Source organism: Macrobrachium nipponense, chromosome 39 (assembly GCF_015104395.2).
Source record: "Macrobrachium nipponense isolate FS-2020 chromosome 39, ASM1510439v2, whole genome shotgun sequence".
In the NCBI taxonomy this organism is placed as follows: Eukaryota; Metazoa; Arthropoda; class Malacostraca; order Decapoda; family Palaemonidae; genus Macrobrachium; species Macrobrachium nipponense.
Genome location: NC_061099.1, coordinates 20485735 through 20506174, shown reverse-complemented (window position 1 = coordinate 20506174; position 20440 = coordinate 20485735). Strand labels below are relative to the sequence as shown.

At 38.2% G+C, this 20440-nt stretch overlaps 1 protein-coding gene across 2 annotated transcripts in view; it reads right to left on the bottom strand.

Annotated features, from left to right (window-relative positions):
- Positions 1-1869: 1869 nt before the first annotated feature.
- The window catches only part of LOC135210183 (neuronal PAS domain-containing protein 4A-like), a 118669-nt gene continuing 100098 nt past the window's right edge, over positions 1870-20440 (bottom strand). For both annotated transcript variants that reach the window (XM_064243014.1, XM_064243013.1), the window contains exons 7-10: positions 7691-7797; positions 5219-5721; positions 3942-4666; positions 1870-1900 (exon numbers count right to left, since the gene is read on the bottom strand). In XM_064243014.1, the coding sequence (XP_064099084.1) occupies positions 1897-1900; positions 3942-4666; positions 5219-5721; positions 7691-7797 (1339 nt within the window). In that variant the 3' untranslated portion in view covers positions 1870-1896. The remainder of the gene's footprint in view (positions 1901-3941; positions 4667-5218; positions 5722-7690; positions 7798-20440) is intronic.

Genomic DNA, 20440 nt, shown 5'->3' with positions numbered 1-20440 from the left:
TACTGACGACGAAACGATTAGGAAGATTTGTGCACGTACTGCACTATTGCTTACGTGGAACAGTTAGTAGTGGTGTTTCCTCCTTATGCTCACTGTAACATCCTTGTGGTCACAAAGCAAGAAAAAAACTGAACTATTCGATTACCAACCTGGTACCCTAAGAGACTGGGTCTATAAAACAGTTCTCAGCTTAGCGCCTAACGAAATCAAAACTTATTTCAAACTGACTCATAAGTCTCGGGCCAAGGGACTGAGACTATACTTTGTTTTTTTTATCTGTCCATCCGCCTGTGGTGTTTTTGTATGGTAACACTGCGTCCCGGGCTTTAGATAGTTACGCTATTTGTAAGTTTTAGGTAAATAAAAGGATATCTGGGTGTACATTTGCAACTGAAAAGTGTTTTAATAATTTACTGCATGCTAATTACACCGTTAATATTCGAAATATGATATTATTATAATCGTTGAATGTAAGCTGAATGTAACTATCTAAAGCCCGGGACGCAGTGTTACCATACAAAAACACCACAGGCGGATGGACAGATGAAAAAAAAAACAGAATATAGTGAAACTTCACAGTGATCGCTGACGGCTTGAAACCATAAGGTTTTGACAGCTAAATTTTAATCTTTAGCATAGGCCTATCGGCTATTTCGAACTTCACTGCTCTAACAGAAAACAGAAGAAATATGAACTATGGTGATTTCAATACAGTATTGCAATGAACACAATGAGGTAAAGACCAGCAGACGATAAGAAACAGATGAAGTGACGGAGTGGAGAGAGTTCGAAAAGAAGGCGGTAATATGGAGGTTATAAGATAAAATTGATTCTGGTGGCCGTTAATAAAGGAGTTGATATTTAACTCTGAGGATGAATGTGTGTGTGTGTGTTGTGAGAGATAGGAAGAGTGGTGTGAGAGAGAAATAACCCACGTACGGGAACATGCCTCAAACCACACAGCAAATGATAACGCTGGTTAAATCTGCAATTTCCCCCCAGAACAATACGGAAATATTGCAATCGCGAGGAGCAATACTAACGCTTATTACGGAAAGCAAAGTAGTACTTACGGATCTATGAGAACGGAAATATTTGCTGTTGTTATCGAGGGCAGGACATTTTTGCTACCGATCTGGGAGACCGGAAATTTTTTGCTACTGATGTGAATGGGAAGCAAATGGGAGTCTGCCTTTCGCTTTTGCGGTCACTTTAGGAAATGACCACAATATCAATCCTTGTTTTAGAGAAGTTTGCCCTAAAGTCAAGCTAACGGTGCGTACTCTTTCAGAATGAAGCATACGGGAAACAAGCCATATACTAGAGTAGATATTGGATATTACAGTCCTTCGGTGTTTTGACAAGAAAGGAGCTTACGAATAGTCTTATGTGACTGTAGTGTATTCCGATAGGATACTAGAGTATGCCTCTAAGTCGTAACTATTAAAAGTGAACGAAACAAGTGAATGTTCTACTAGTAATCCTGAAAGTGATACGAAATGTTATAGATAAAATGTCAAATGTTATCTAAACCTCGATACAACATTGTTGAACTAAACAAAGGAACTTCCAAAGGGACTTACAGCAGCCCTGGTGCCAGAATAAATCTAGAAAGGATACCCAAGTACCAAACTGAACTTTAATCTGTCATCCACGTACCCGGTTGAACTTAAAAAGTGACTCTGGTACCAAACGAACTCACAACTGTACATCATTTCCTTTTGCATATGTGAATGATTTAACTGCATAAACTTCTATATATTTATATGGATGTTGAAAAACTGGGTCCCACCAATCGCTTTGATCAAAGTCAAAACTCTGGGCCATCTTGGTAACAAATAAAAAAAATTAATAATAATAATAATGGGAATATAATTTAACGACATCGTGTGAAGATCACCTGAAAGACAGAAACAAATTATTATTATTATTACCTCTCTCTCTCTCTCTCTCTCTCTCCTTCCTTATATATATTAATAGATATATATATATATGATATATATATATATCTATGTATATATATTATGTATATATATATAATATATATATATGCTTATATATACATATATATATACCATATATACATATATATGTATATATATATATATATATATATATATATATTATATTACTATATATACATATCAATATATATATATTATTATATATTATAATATATATATCATAATATATATATTATATATATAATATATATTTTAGTATTTCAGAGGGTTTCGTGATACATCTTAGTGGAATATCATAGTTTATTTAAGAAACGTTTCGCACACAAAAAACACCCGTAGAGTTACTGTAACTCTACGGATTCACCTTTGTATCTGGCATAGCTGTCGTCTTGTTTGGAACGCCAAAGTTTGCCATTCCTTCTCTGTCTCTTACACTGGATGGTTGGTGTTTTAGTTCTCTCTCTCTCTTGATTCTTTTGCATCGTTTTTAAATCTTTAACTTTTAACTTCTACAGTATTTTAATGGTGTAATATTTTTAGTATTTATTGTGAATTCCTTTTATAATGTAAGTGTTTTTTTATTTTCACAGACTGACGATGCACTGTGTTTTTTGTGTGCGAAAAGTTACTTAAATAAACTATGATATTCTGCTAAGATGTATCACTAAACTCTCTGAAATTACTATATATAATATAAGATATATTTAAAATATAATTATATATATACCATACATACAATATATAATAATAATACTATCTTATACATACATACATATATATACCATATATATATATATATACAGAACAATATATATATACATATATATATATTATATACATACAAACCTATATATCATACATACAATATATATACATATATATATATATATATATATGTATATATATATAATGATATATATATATATATATATATATATATTATATATATTAAATAGACTAATCTTGAGAAAAAGAAAAATATCTAGGTACTCTTGGTATTAATTAAAACATCAAGATATATTGAGCATGATAATGCCACTAGCAAACCTCCAAATAGTCATACAATTTAAAAACCTAATGACAGGAAATTAGAAAGAGATTGGTAGACTGAAATTGTAAAAATGCGCAGAGAATCAAGCAACTGTATGTAACTCTACGGTCTAAAACTGAATAATTTGCATAAGTCTAGCTAGAATTATCCTGTGACAGTTATAAAACATTTGGAAGATCGACCACGGTTACTGACTCTAGTGGTTGCAAATAAAATGTCGTTTCATGCATATGCAATGCGTGGAAATTAAATAAAGACAAGGCATAATTAATGTTTGTTGTAAGAAAAACAAACAACTCGAGATGGTTGGAGGACGTTGCAAGCCTCATCTTTCGAAAAATATGTCCCCCTCCCCCAGCTTTAGGAAGATATTAGCATATTTTCTAATAAGCGACTATTACCCCTGCAAAAACAGGGATAGTCATGAGGAATAAACTAACGTGTGTGCGTTTTTTTTTTTTTTTTTTTTTTTTGTTGGGGGGGGGTTGGCGGGTGGGTGTGGCCGTGCAACCCAACAGAGAGTCTTTTTGACAGAGTACGCCGAGAATCAAAGAAATAATAATTTGACTGTTAAAACATTTCTATATGCAATAACCAATAATTCAAAGGTTCGGGTTTTGAAATATGATTTTGCCCTACTGCTTCTTTTTTTGTTTTTCTTTCTTTCTTTAATTTTTTTTTTCTTTTTGCACAGATGATCACTCTACTCACTTGCCATCTCATTACATTTCTGCCACTTAAAAGTGCTTCATATGCTAAATGACTGCAGGTGATTGAAAGCGCTTCTCTCTCTCTCTCTCTCTCTCTCTCTCTCTCTCTCTCTCTCTCTCTCTTCCTTAATATATGCAATGAAAATTATCAGTCTCACTCATAAACAGATGATTTTCTGCTAAGAAACGTAACCTCCAGAATACCAACTGAATTACCTGACGAAGGCGTGGGAATACCAAGGAGCATCTCTTGGATCAGCAGGTCCTGAGGGCACGTGCTGGTCATGCTGAGTGTGGGCGTCCCTCGGATCGTTGGGATCGAAGGAGAAGACGTGATGCTTCGTGGGCGTAGCAGCCGAGTAAGGAGGCGTGATGTAAGGGGAGTACTCTGGGTAATCGGGCACTTCCTGCGTCGGCGAAGCCTTCCAGGGAACGTCGAGGTGTTCCAGCTCGGGAGAGGAAGCCCCTTTGTGAACTCCCGCAGGGGCAGCCCTCACGGCCACTGGGGTTGCAACGGCCACGCCCCCTCCTGCTGCCGCTGCTGCTGCTGCTGCTGCGGCACCAGCTCCGCCGCCGCTGCCCTCGGAGACGCCGTGGTTGACAGAAGGCGAGGACCTCCTCTTGGTGTCTGTGGGTGACTCGGAGGACCTACTGCTCCGGGAGGTCGAGGACGCGTGGCCGTGGGTCGCTGAAGAAGATGATGATGACGAAGTCGTGTTGGAGGTGTGGTTGGTGTCGTAGTAACCCCACGCGGCGTCTCGCGAGTAGTCCAGGCCGTGTTGGAGACGGACGGAGTAGTGGTGGTGATAGTGTTGGAGGTGAGCGTAAGCGGATGGCGTCGTTAGAGAGTAGGGAGCATGCGCAGTTGCCGGGGCGTATGGCTGATGGTAGTGGGTGCCGTTCAGGGCGGAAGAATTCATGTAGGCGGCTCCTGGGTCACTCTGGAAGTTAAAGAAGTTAATGGTTTAATTGCAGGATTTTTCAAGGTATTACGAATTGAATTCAGTATTTTTTATGTTCAGCTTTGAAAACAGCAATTCTAATATTCACAATGAACGATCAAAACTAACTGCAAAAACAATGGCTCCATAATGCAAACAATACAGACATTTGCACTTGAAATTGATCTAAAAAGTAACTGCAACATTTTTTCTGCAATTTCAGCAACTAAAAATCCTTGCCATTGAACCCCTTCCGGAAAGACGATTATTCTAATTTTATCTCTTAACATAGAGCATCATAATGGAATATTTTATCTTGTATTTCATAAACCTTTCTTTCGTTAGCAGCTAGATTTGCAAAGAATGCAAGGAAGAGATAATACTTCAACAAGATTAATTGATTTATGGCTAAAAGGCTGGCGTCACAACACCTAGGTTATTGACGCCGACTTCAACATAAATTAGTTTGAAAAATTAGGGAAACAGAAACAAGTAAATGCAAATAAAAAAGAATTTTGCAAGACCTACTTTCAAAGAAAGACTTACACTGACCTGATATGTCATAACTTGCGGGTAATACGCGTGCACTCGCTGCGCGTGCGCGTCGTACGCCAACCCGTATTGCAACTTGGACTGCATCGAATAATAGTGATAGAGCCAAGAATTAGCCCTCAGCACGGCCGCCTCACGATCTCCGAGCACCTGATTCGTGGCCACAATCACGGGCTGCTGAGTCGAACCAGAGCTAGTACTGCTGCTACTACCGCTGCCACTCCCGTTGCTACTGCTAGCGCTGCTACTGCTGCTATTACTGCTGGCAGTTGTGGAGCTGCTGCTGCTGCTGCTGCTGCTGCTACTGCTGGCACCTGCTGCACTGGCGCTTCCGCTGCCGCTCGTTATGGGCGGGGGGCCTGTGAGGGCGCCGAGTTGCGTCTGCTGGCAGGATTCGGCGCCATCTTTGACTTGCAAGACGCAGTGGACCCAACGCCAGGCGCCTCCGGCGGCCTGGAGTCGAAGCAACAAGATGCAGGAACGGTCTTGCTCGCTGGTAGTAACTGCAGAAGATGAAATAAAACTCAGTGTCTATAAAGTATATTTTTTTAATATTAAGTTGTTCCTCTTAACAGGGGTAGCACCAAAGAAAAAACTACGCAACAGTCATTGCCACTATTAATTTTTTTTAACCAGTGAATTGTGGGTGAACTTTCTGAACAGAAAACTTTCATAACATCTGTTTCATAGACCGACATAGAAAGTTCAACAAGTGCCAAAGCCCCCGGTCTTCCAAATAACACAGACAAACATATTTATACATATTTACATATGACTGTGTTCGTGTATGTATATGTATATGTATATATATATATATATAATATATATATATATATATATATATATATATACCTATATACGAAGGAAAGTGAAACAGTGGAGTACCACGAGATCTTTCGACTCAGCGTCCTTTACTTAGCAGACTGACATATATAAGAAAATGAGTGTACAAGGAAGGGTCATATAAATGACAGATGGGGATCATAAAGGAAATAAGTGCCTAGAATCCAACACACCTGCAAGAAGGTTTAATTAATCCTTCCCCAAAAACGGGGGTACAATTTAAGAGGTTTACAAAAAGATTAAGTCCAACTGCTCAGAAACCGGGACAAGATAAGGAAAGGATTAATACAGGGCGGCAACTGACCACATACAAATTTTTGGTAAACAATGAAAAACCTTTTTCGCAAGGTAAACTTATAAAAAATTTATCAAACATACATATACAAAGAAAATATCTATAAGGTAACTCATTTGTATTTAAGTCTGTGATTGTATCTTTAAGGTCATTCTTAAACATGTTACTGATACAAGGGTCCAAATAAAACAGGCCACAACTGTCATTAAAATTACAATTGGAAATAAGTTGTATTATAATGGCAAATTCTAAAAGATTTCGTTATAAGACATCTTTTGATTTGATATTGCAGTTACTGAACTACCAATCCAATTTATTCAGAGGTCATTTTCACTTGAATGAATATTGCATTGAAGGTTTGCCCAGTTTTGACAGAATATTTATACTGTTTCATTCTTACTCCTAAGTCCTTGCTAGATTGGCCGTTATAAAAGGAAGGGCAGTCCATACATGGAATTTTACATATGATGTTGTTGCTTTCCCTGGGGCCATTTTTTATTAGCATTCATTTTAGTGTGTTATTATAGGAAAAAACAAGGTTGACCTTAAAAGATTTTAACAATGATTTTATTGTCTCAAAACCGCTAAAATAAGGCAAGCTGAGAATGTTCTTAGAAGTTTCTTTCTCCGTGTTACTTACACTATAAAACTTTTTGTGGCCTTTTTTATAGCAAATATCTAATATATGTGAAAGATAACATAAATCTTTCCTTATTTTTCTTGCGTATTAAATTTCTTGATCCAAATATTGGGGACTGACAATGCGCAATGCTCGTAAAAACATAGAAGAAAAAAAATTGATATTTTGTCATTAAGTTGGTGGCCTGAATAAAAATGGACATAAGCTAAGTTGTGACACGGAGAAAGACACGTTTGGTATTTATTTCCTTTGTAATCCCTAGCAGTCATTTATACGACCCTTCCTTGTACACTCATTTTCTTATAAATGTCAGTCTGCTAAGCAAAGGACGCTGAGTCGAAAGATCTCGCAGCACTCCACTGTTTCAATTTCCTTCGTGGCTTCTAGCCTTAAATACATACATATATATATATATATATATATATATATATATATATATATATATATATATATATATATATATATAAATATATATATATATATATATATACATATATATAATATATATATATATATATATATATATATATATATATATACACCTATGAAAGTGGGCATAATCTTAGATTCACACAAAAACGCAGAACTGAATCTGTACATACATGCATAGACTTTTTTTTTTTTTTTTTTATATAATTTTACGAGCTCTTTCCCGCGTCTGATGGGCTAACGAGACGACTCGTAAAATACTCACTGAGTCTGTGCTTCGTCTGCGCCTCCCTCATATTTTCCGGATGAATGAGGTGGTACCAGGAGACGCCGGCGAGGGACGAACGGTTGTATCCCAAATAGAACTCGCCGCTGGAAAGAAAAAAAAGAGCAATATTGAGAACAATTTCAAAGGTTATTGAACCCACCCCTAAAAATTAACGATATTGAGAACAAAGTTAATATTGAGCACAAGTTGAAAAGTTATTGAACCCGCCACTGGAAAGAAAAGGTAAAATGAACAATATTAAGAACAAAGTTAATATTGAGAACAAGTTGAAAGGTTAATGAACAATACTGAGAACAAAGTTAATATTGAGAATAAGTTGAAGGGTTGTTGAACCCGCCACCGGAAAGAAGAAAAGATAAAATGATCAGTGTATTGAGTACAATTTCGAAGGTTATTGAACCCGCCACTGGAAAGAAAAGATATAATGAACAATATTGAGAACAAAGTTAATGTTCTCAATATTCTCAACAAAATTAATATTCTCAATAGGTTGAAAGGTTGTTGAACCCGCCACTGGAAAGAAAACATAAAATGAACAACATTGAGAACAAGTTGAAAAGTTGATTAACATTATTGGGAACACAGTTAATATTGAGAATAAGTTGAAAGGTTACTGAACCTGCCATTGGAAAAAAAGCTAAAATGAATAATACTGAGAACAACGTTACTATTGAGAACAATTTGAAAGGTTATTTAACTCGCCACTGGAAGGAAGAAAAGATAGAATGAACAATATTGAGAATAAAGTTAATATTGAGATTAAGTTCAAAGGTTATTGAACTCGCAACCTGAAAGAAAAGATAAAATGAACATTTTTGAGGACAATGTCAATGTTTATTCGATTTTTCAGATTCCCTTTTATCACTTGTACAAAAGAAGATTTACACGGGAGAATATTTTAAATGAAATGATAATTCACGTTGTCTCATTTTCCAAATCCCAGTTGAGGAGGAGGATTCCTGTAATTCCTGAAGCAGCAGACAATATGGATTTCTCCTATAAACTTGGTCATTGTTCAGAGCTCATTTCGTGTTGCACTTTCGATGTTATTAAAAGTGTTTTTAAGTTTCTAATTATATTATCATCAGTAAAATTAGCAGCTGTGACAGTACTATTGCTAGGAGTAGTACAAGATGCTGATGCAGTATTTGCTGCAATTATATAGGTACGCAACATAGCAAGGTATTATGAAAAGAAAAGAAATTTTGATTGAACAACAGAAAAAGCAATATATATATATATATATATATATATATATATATATATATATATATATATATATATATATATGTAATAATGATCAATATCATTAACTCCGCCACAAGAATTATGATAATCCCTGAAAGAAATGTTCCGTCAGTGATAAATGAATCCAAATAATATTACTCAGAAATTAACAACAGTATTATTATTATAATTATAATTATCGTCAGTCCGATGTTAAAAATGATATTAACTCGCAACTATAATATTACAAGAGCCTTTTGAAGCCATATAAGAATGGAAGATCAGACAATGAACTGATATAACTGAGAGAATAAAAACGAGAGATAAAAACAAGTAAAAAATGCGCCGAAGTTTCTTCCGCGCATTCGAGTTTTCCGCCCTGTGGTGGCCATGAGCCACGACCCACGAAATTTAGAGACGGTCCGGTGGTGGCCTATCCTGTTGGTACCTATATCGGTGCCAGACGAATGATAATGGCTACCTTTAACCTTAAGTGCATATATATATATATATATATATATATATTAATATATATATATATATATACGTATACAAACTACTGAGGCTAGAGGGCTGCAATTTGGCATGTTTGATGATTGGAGAGTGGATGATCAACATGCTAATTTGCAGCCCTCTAGCCTCAGTAGGTTTTAAGATCTGAGGGCGGACGGACAGACAAAGACGGCGCAATAGTTTTCTTTTGCAGAAAACTGAAAATGAGAGTGAAAATGTAAGAATGTAACACAATGGTGTAAAATAAAAAATAAAATAAAAAACTGAGAGACCTGATGTACAACAAAGATACGAAACTTGGAAAAGAATAGATATAAAAGTGAAAAAAAAATAATACATGACACGAACGACTTGGACGCAATCGTTGGCTAAATTCAGTAAAGGTAAGGAATAAGAGGGAGCTTTTGAAAAACCCAGGAATAAAAAAAAAAGAAAAAAAAAAGCGACTCTCGAAGCCTTTTTCCCAGGGCTTTTGATACTAACTTAGATCAGGGCTTCCAAGACAAATGTTCTGGCGAAAACACAAAAGGCACAGATAAGGAAGAGATGACACGAGATAAAAGCTTATAAAAAAAAGGAAGGAGAGAGAGAGAGAGGGAAAGAGAGAGAGAGAGCATAGGAAAAAATTAAGTTCTTACTCCTATCCCTTTTTCTCTATTCCCCCATCTCCTCTCTCTGCTCCGCACCCATCCACACTGGGGAGTTACAAGATCATGGGTGGCAATGGGGGTCGCTCAGTCGAAGTCAAAAACCCATGACAAAGTTTCTTTATGCTTCACCGACATTGAAGAAAGAATGGGTTATGAAGATGGGGGAAGGGGGGGGGTGGGGGGGGGGAGAGCAGGAGCAGGAGGAGGGGGAGTGGTTAAAGGATGGGGCGTGAGAGAGAGAGGGAGGGGAGAGAGAGGGGGAGGAACGGAGTGTTGGGGGAGGGAGGCGCAGATGGATGGGTGGGGTTATGGGCGTGAGAAAGGGTGTGGCATGGTGGGAGAGAAAGAGAGAGAGAGAGAAAGAGGTTGATCCATGAGAACTCCGGGATAGTGAAGCTGGTAATGAAGATGATGACCAAAAAGATGACGGTGGTGATAATGACAAAAGGGCAAGAAGCCTTTTGAAGTAGAGCACCCCCCCCCCCCACCCCCGCCCGCGCCCAAGAAAAAGATGAGTGTTGTGAGGTGTTTAACCCAAAAGAAAACCGACGAAAGTCACGTGACTCAAAAGCCTTTGTTTTCCCTCGATGAAGACGAATCACGAGACGTAAAAGGAAGTGAGACGAACAATGCAACACAATTTTAAGTTGCTTCATTAGCAATGGGAAACTTGGAATATCCACCCACCCCCACGACGCCCACGCCCACGCCCACAACCTTCGATCTCTCTTGTTATTCCAGTCAAAATCTGAGAGATGGAATAAATACGGGCGGATACAAATGAGAAAGTTTGTTGCCAAGGAGAACTGAACTCTCTCTCATTTAAAACGAGTCTTTAACCTCCTCCTCCTCCTCATCTTCTTCTTCTTCTTCTCCTTCTTCTTCTTCTTCTTCTTCTTCTGGTGGGAGATGGAAAAGATACGGAATAATGAAAATGGAAATAATGGTTGACTGTCCATGAGAAGACCAGTACCGTGGCGCGCCATCTTGGCTATCACGATCGAATAAAAGCCAGACAGAAAAACGAAAGTAAAAGCTTTTTTCTTTTTTTTTAAATATCTTTTTAATGTGCCCTACATAAAAAAAGGTTATCTTATAGCAGCTATCCGTCTTTTTTCTCTCTAATTATTGAAAAGGACGACTGGATAGGCATGATGTATATATAGTATAAAAGGCCCATTAGAACACTGGTTTAAATTTAAGGACTATATTTCGGTGGAATTGATAAGGCTGGAAGCTAGTCCACCGAAATATAGTCCTTAGCTTTCAACCGGAGTGTTTTAATGGGCCTTTTATACTTGAGACGTATTCTGTTTTAACAGAAGGATTTATTTTCACACACACACACACACACACACACACACACACATATATATATATAAATATAAATATGTATATAATATATATATAATATTAATATATTAATAATATTTTTATTATATATATATATATATATATTATATATTAGGCTATATACAGTTCCTCGTTGGACGAGTGGTTTTCGCGTTCGGCCACCAATCCGGTGGTCCGAAGTTCGATTCTCGGCCCGACCAACGCGGAATCAGAGGAATTTATTTCTGGTGATAGAAATTCATTTCTCGATATAATGTAGTTCGGATCCCACAATAAGCTGGAGGTCCCGTTGCTGGGTGACCAATTGGTTCATGGCCACGTAAAAATATCTAATCCTTCGGGCCAGTCCTAGGAGAGCTGTTAATCAGCTTCAGTGGTCTGGTTGAAATAAGATATGCTTAACTTAATTTGTATAAATATATATATATATATATATATATATATATATATATATATATATATATATATATATATATATATATATATATATATATATATACCACGCCTGGAATGAAGAGAGGAGGACGAAGGATGACGACCCTTTCTCCACCTTGATTTAACCACTTCCGCGCTTTTCATTTTTCGTTTCATTTAAGAAATTTAGAAATTCCTTGTACTTATTCCTGTCGGCCTTCAGACAATAATATTCGTGGCTAAGTGATAAGCGTTCGTGTCTTGACATTGAGATAAGAGAAGTTTGTTTCCCTTTTAATTTTACATCGTCTACGTTTCACTAAAATCATAATGAAAACAGTCTCCTACGAATATATTTCCTTACAAAATCATAGAAATAGATATTAACGAATTCGTAAGGCACTGGCATGAAGTTATCGAACACAAATTCCTCAACTCCTCAAGAATTCCCAGAAAAAGGATGATTACGAAGAACTTGAAAATGCCACTGAGAATTCTTCTGACTCACCATCGAGGCTTCCGGATATACTAGAAAACATTAAAGGAAAGTTGTCCTTTTAACTCGCTAGAATGTTTCCAAACGGACTTAAGATATGAGAAGGAATTTCCTGCATTACTTGCGTAAAACGCATTACTCCAAAACGATTTTCTTAGGATGTCTTTGACAGATTTACAACTATACTTGCATCGTCTGTTGTCTTGCTAAATGCTATCTTTTTTAGCTTAGTTACATAGTACTACTACTATTATTATTATTATTATTATTATTATTATTATTTATTATTATTATTACTATTGTGTTCGAAGGGGTCCACAATCATAAAAATGTTAAAGGTTCGTGTATAATTTATAAACCTTTATAAAAGCTTTCAAACACTTCTCTGGAAGATGAACCCAGAGAAGAGTTCAAAAGCTTTTATAAAATGTTTATAAATTATGCATGAACCTTTAACATTGTTATTATTGTGGACCCCTCCGAACATTATATAAACTCTCGTTTATATATTATTAGCAATAGTACAGTAATACATCTGGTTTTCAAAGAACACTCAATAGTTTAAAAATGGAGAAACTTATCCACAGTTATTATTGTAACATGTTCATATCTTTAAAGATAAAACTGTACAGACAACTTTCGGGAATCTGTTCGGTTCCCATTCACAAATACATAAATGTGGAATTGTTTCTCCATCTAGTTTTTGTTATTCACGTGACAACTCTATCTGAGGAAGAGGAATCCAGAAAGAGTCATTTAGTATCTTTTGTCAATGAGGCTTAAGAAAGATACATTTTTGTATAATATATTCAATTTTGTATAATATATTCAATTTGCCACATGACATGAATCCCCCATTTGGCGTTTTAATAGCCAATTTGAGTACAGAAGGAAAGTCAGTAATAAGAAGAATAGGGAAACTTCTATACAAAATAAACGCGGCTGAAATAGCCATTATTTTCAATAAAACCTGTATTATTATTATTATCATCATCATCCAGGGAGATGCCTTCTCTTAAACAAAGTTTGTTGATTAACATAGCTGCATAGCAAATCCTTTTTCTTGTAATTAGCTCGTACTGTTTATCCTCTGATTTTCTTCGGGGAGCCGATGTAACGAACTCCCAAAGGAGGGCTATGGAAACACAATAGTAGTAGTAGTAGTAGTAGTAATAATTTATAACGAAGCGCTTCAACCAGTGCGTGGGAAATGAGAAATGAATCACTCGCTTCCCGATTAACATATTGGACTTTTACTTCAAAAGATGTATTACGGAGGGACGTTAACTTATGGAATATTCATGAGCTCTGCGAACAGAAAAGAAGAAGAAGAAGAAGAAGAAAAGTTTCAGACGATTTATAAGATCCTTTTTCATGAAGCTAGCGGAGAACAGAAAGTGGATTTACGAGAGAGAGAGAGAGAGAGAGAGAGAGAGAGAGAGAGAGAGAAAGGAGTTTTGCAAGGCATGAGTTAGTTGGGAGGACGTATATTTTATTAGTTGATTAAGATACAACGTATCATGCAAGTATCTACATTATATGCGTGATTGCAATGCGCACGATTCGTTATTTCCTTCATTGTTATTGCAATTAGAAACTTATGTTATGTGACATTAAATTTATTAAACAATACACACGATAGTGTATTATTTGTTTCAACTACCAGTTACAGTGACAAAGCAGTCTTGAATTATTATCATTATATACCGAATTCCCGAAATAAAATAAGTGTTTATCAGTTGATAATTAGAACGGTTTTCATAACTAATTCATACTTCCAGGACGGGCGAATTCCTTCTCATTTCATGACAGAAATTCGACATTACTATCCTCTCTAATTATATTCACTTACAGGATACAGGAAAGATCAGGAATGAAAAATAACTTTTACTTTAATGTAGGGGCAAACATGTGTCATTTTTCATTATTACCAAAGACTTAAAATCCACAAAACAGTGCATAAAAGCAGAAAAGAAGGCACAGAAACTAGTGGGATGCATAAAGAGGCAATTCAAATACAGAAACAAGGAAACGGTGCTGCAGCTCTACACATCAATAGTTAGACATCATCTTGAATATGCAGTACAATTTTGGTCACCAACACTAAGAAAAGACATAAATATATTAGAAGGGGTACAAGCAAGAGTCACAAAGTTAATTCCATCCATCAGGCAAATAAGTTACCAAAGACGACTAGAGACCGTGAACATGTATGGATTAGAAACACGACGATTGCGAGGACCACTAATAGAAACATTCAAAATACTGAAAGGCACAAAGAAAATAGACAGTAACCTTTTTAAGTTGAACGAAAACCAGACAAGAAATAATGGAAACAAAAGTAGACAGTAACCTCTTCACATTAAACGAAAACCAGACAAGAAATAATGGATGGAAACTAGAACTGAAGAGATACAACATATCTCATTGTGGGATCTTCTTTATATACACGATATGTGACACGTGGAATAAACTGCCACCAGAAGTTGTAAACAGCAACAGTGTGGAAGAGTTTAAAAGAAAGCTAGACTAACTCATTGGGACACTGTGAATGAACAGTAAAACCTGCTCCAAGAGATAAGCGAGCACAAGTTGTCTCCTCGGATGGACTAACAAGTCTCTGAGACATCCTAATCTTTGTAAGTAACTCCTTGTAACTCCTCTTAGTTTCTACATGCGTAAACAAGTAACGGGTTTTTTGTAAATGCTTAAGGTAGAGACATCATGACTGAGCAGCCCTCAGTGTATCCTGACTAATACTTACCATCTCTTTTCATCAATCACTAACGTAACTAAAGGAAGTACCGGACTACAAGCAACAGAAGAGAATATCACTTCCTTATTCTTGAAGTTGCAAATATGAAATTCATATTTTTTGTAATTGCAAAGATAAAAGATTTTTAGAAAGGCTTTATAATTCTCTAAAATCATTTGGCTACTCCATTGCACAGGCCTAGTCGAGCAATCTCTGGGTTTGCAATTTACTTCTTGTTTCTGTGAACCTGATTCATGGTCGGTTTTTTGCATTGGAATCGAGCTAAAACCTTTTCAGTTTTGCAGAATCTCGGAATAAAAATACAGTTTTACACAGTTTCGAGAATAGAAATCGCTTGACACAAGCGTAAAATTCAAGATCAGTCCGATGCCAAAGGTTACTTCCTCTTCCCCCTTGTAATCTGAAGCACGAGAAAAAAAAAAATAATATAAAACACACACGCACACGAAGCTTAGAATCGGAGTCGCCATATTGAATAAAATGCCTCTTGACACAAGCAGCCACCTGTGCCAGCCACAAGCCCCACCCCTTCCTTGTTACGTCTCTGAAACAAACCCCCTCCCCCCTCCTTCCAAAACCTTCCCCCCCTCCATCTCCATCTCTCTGTGACTCCTTCCCCCACCCCCCTCCCTCCTTCACCCACCCACGCCTGTCCCGGCCATCCTATAAAGTCGTCGACGTCCTGAGCGGTGAAAGTCTGAAGGCGGAGAGAATCAAAGACATGTCGTACATTATGAGCGTGAAGAGTCACGTGTAAAATTGATTATGGGCGTGGTGGAATTGGGTGCAAGGTGATATGGGCGAATCTTCCCACCTATTCCTCCTCCTCCTCCTCCTCTTCCTCCGAACGGGCGTGGGATGGATGGGTCACCTCCTTGGTCCCGACGGTTGTAGTCTGAAAGACCCCGTGATTCATTGACCAAAGGTGGGCTTCGAGATCGGCCCCTAACGATGTCAAGACGAATTTGCGAAGTGTACGAAATCATATCAGGTCTTCCTTTCTTTCCTCCCTCCTTCCTCCCTTCCTTCCTTCCTTTCTTTCTTTCTTTGCTTGTTTGTTTGTTTCTTTATTCTCTCTTTCTTTCTTTGAATCTTCAGCTGAAAACCCTTATGGACAGAATTGAGTCTATAAACCCAAGAGGAAAAGGTAAAAAATGAATTAATATGAGCTAATAGAAATTAAAAATATACGCATGAAACTAAGGAGAAGTCACTCTACATAGAGAGACACTTTATAGGAAGAGTTGAAAAAAAATAAATATGAGAGAATACAAAATAAAACCGATACATCTGTCATTCACAAGACGTCAGCAGAGAGAGTTAGAGATCAGAAGATTCCACGAAGTTCAGTATATCTTAGTTTAACCAGACCACTGAGCTGATTAACAGCTCTCCCAGGGCTGGTTCGAAGGATTAGATATTTTTATGTGGCTAGCAGCTTATTGTAGGATCCGAACTACAATGTATCGAGAAATTAACTTCTAATCACCAAAACTAAATTCCTCTGATTCCATATTGGCACAGCGGGGATTCGAACTCGCGACCGCCGAATTAGGCGAGCACGTAAACCACTCGTCCAACGAGGAACTAGAAGATTCCAAAACTGCGCTAAGCACACTATTCCACATTTTAGTTGTAACTAAGATGAAACTCCTAGCAAACTGAGTTGTATTAAATTTGATTCTAAACAACGACACTGTTTCGCGAATTTCTCTTGATAGCCAGTAAGGGAGATTTCATGGTACCATAAGAGTGGTTCCCAAACTTGACCATACCAAGGACCCCCCGATATTAGTCCCGCCCGAGGACCCCATCTAACCAAAAGTTATCATTACCATACCGTGATACCAAGTACAACGTAGTACATTTTAATATTTGCATATTCCTGCACAAAGTATAAGTGAATATTTTGCAAATTGTAATTTTTCCTATTGTTTTAAATTCAATACAAAGTAACATTGGTGAAAACAGTCACAATTTCTTTCTGAAGTTGAAAAAATAATTTTTTCGTTATATCGCAGACCCCCTAGGACCTTCTTCTGGACCCCAGGGGTCCGCAGACCCCAGTTTGGGAACCACTGTAACTAGAAGATCAAGTTACCCAGTACTTTTATTTTTTCAAAAATTTTATCTCAGTGATGTAAAGCATAACGACACTGCGAAGGAATTCTTTGGCTTCTTGTGTAATCGTATCTTCAAAATCTGAGATCTCCGATTTATTCCCTCACATTCATATATGGCTGGTTCGCTCTGCCGGTATCGTATACACGAACGAAACTGGTTCCTGTGATTAATGCAGTGTTGTATTTGAAGAATTTTTAGACACTGATGTAATTCATTGTTATTCATTGATGAATTGTTTAGTCGTTACTCAAATTTTGAGATATGAAATATGCCTTTCTTTCTCCTTTACCAAAAATAAGTTTTCCTCAAAAGAATTGACAACGGTAACCTAAAGCCCACTAAATAACAGAAATTGAATACACGAAAACATTAATAAAATCAGCTTTTTTTCTTTCTCTCTCTCTCTCTCGAACCAGTCACAATGGCATCATTTCTCTTGACAAAACCACCCACGGCATTGGATAAAAAGGGCGTGGCCTTTACGATGGCGTGGGAACCAGGTTTTGGAAGTGTTCCTGGACTAGGGGGTCATCCTTCCAGATCCAAGAACAGATGAGCGTTGAGTCATAGCTGACACCGGGGGGTTGGGTTGGATGCCTTGGGGGTGGGTGGAGGAGGAGGAGAGGAAGAGGGGGCGGGGGCTACGAACCCACTTAAGAAACCAAGAGACATGAGACTTGTTATGGGCATTTTGGATGGGGTGGGTTGCGTTTCCAGAAGATGGGCTCACTGATGATGGCTGCAGAGGAACGTGTAATTCTGCGCAACTGCTGCGCAGCGGTAAAAGAAGGACCTCTAGCGGGAAGGCGGGGAGGCGTGTGCGTGGGTGAATGGGAGGGTGACTAGCTGCACGAGAATTAATATCCTCTTTCTCTTTGGGAGGGTGAGGATGGATGAGTAAGAGCCGAGAGAATGATAGTGAGTAAACGCGTGCCCTGGTTGAATCAGTACCTGACAGGAAACCCCTCTGGAAGATGCGTGTATAGAAAACGTTGCGCAAGGCGGAACTGAAACGAAAGGGGAGGTTTAATGAACGAGTCTGTGAATGAGCGCATTCAGGCGAGATCCCGAGAGAACGAGATGGGAAAATGTGATAAGGATAAACTTCGGTGATCCAAAAAAAGAAGAAACAAAGACGAGGCGGAAGGCACGAGTATAGATGGCATTCAGGATGCCAAACTTAGCGCTGCATCTGGTGGAAATGAGATGCAATTTTCGCGGACAGAATATGGGATTCCGAGATGAGGAAGATGCTTCAGAGAAACTGAGGGGGGCCAATATGCCTCGCACTTGGATTTAAAGGAAGATTATTCATGCATCTGCAAGAACTTCTACACAGTCACAGATTGCTAAATCCTTAACATACTTCCTGGTTACCGTTTTCTTGGCAATAATTACCAATAATGAGAAAATTATCGAAAGAATGGGTATGCTCTACGGAAATTGGAGAATCTCGAGACTACCCGACTTGTTGACCTTATAGAAGCAATACGTCTCTTGCATGCCGTCTTATATCCTACCAATGTTTGAATATCCTTCAAGTCAATCAGTCCAGGCCTTCGGACAGTGTAGAAATCAGCATCCTTTGGTTCCCATACTCGACCTTACCCGTAGCAGAAATAAGTCCTATAGGAAATCCTTTCTATTAACAATCAGCCCATTTCTGGCCTTCGGACAAAGGAGAAATCAGCATCCTTTCGAAGTAATGGGGCTCCTTCGATTCCTTATAACTTGCCTTTCCGCGTAGCAGCAATTTTAGTCCCCTATAAGGAAATTTATACCCATCAATACACCACCCATTTCTATCCATCGGACAACGGAGAAATCAGGATCCTTTCGAAAATGATGGGGATCATAAGGTTCCTAAAGTTTCCTCGGCTTTCCCGTAGCCCATCAATAAATCCTATAGGAAATCCTTACCCATTTCAATAGACAACCATTCTATCCGTCGGACAACGGAGAAATCAGCATCCTTTCGAAATGATGGGGCTCCTTCGATTCCTATACCTCTGGCTTTTCCAGTAGCAGCAAATAAGGTCCTAATAAAGGAAATTTCCTACCACTATCAAGGAAACACCACCCATTTCCTATCCATTCCGGACAACGGAGAAATCAGCATCCTTTTCTCCCGAAATGATGGGATCCCTAAGGTTTTCCTATTACCTCGCTTTCCCGTATCAGGCAATTAAAATCTAAATAGGAAATCCTACCCATCAATACACCCACCATTTCGGATCCATCGGAACAACGGAGAAAGAAAATCAGCATCCTTTTTCGAAATGATGGGGATCCTTCGATTCCTATACTCTGCTTTTCCCGTAGCAGCAATCAAGGTCCTATCGGATATTTCTACCCATAATACACCACCCATTTATATCCATCGGACAAACGGAGAAAATCAGCATCCTTTCGAAATGACTGGGATCCAAGGTGGTTCCCTATACTCGCTTTCCCGTAGCAGCCAAATAAATCCATAGAAATCCTACCCATTCAATACACCACCGAGAGAGAGGATTTAGACATCGGACAACGGAGAAAAGAAAGAAAGAAATCAGCATCCTTTTTCGATCGAAATGAGGGGATCCTGAAGGTTCCTATACTCGGCGTTCCCGTAGCAGCAATAATAAATCCTATAGGAAAATTCCTACCCATCAACTACACCACCCCATGTTCTAGCCATCGGGACAACGGAGAAACAGCATCCTTTGAAACTGATGGGGATCCTAAGGTTCCTCTCATACTCGCTTTCCCGCTAGAGCCAGCAGCAATTTAAATCCTATAGGAAATCCTTACCACATCAATTACCACCACCCATTTTCTTATCCATCGGACAACGGAGAAATCAGCACCTTTCGGAAATGATGTGGACCTTAAGGTTCTAATACTCAGGCTTTTGCCCGATCCCAGCAGCAATAAATTCCTATAGGAAATCCTACCCATCAATACACCACCCATTTCTATCCGTCGGACAACGGAGAAATCAGCATCCTTTCGAAATGATGAGGTTCCTATACTCGGCTTTCCCGTAGCAGCAATAAGTCCTATGGGAAATCCTTCCCATTAATGGGCACCTCTGGACCAAAACCCCTTCCAGCCCATCTCTCTCCCCTCATTAAGCAGAGCGTGACAAAGAACGATGAATCAGGTCATACGTGACAAGGGAGAGTGAGAGA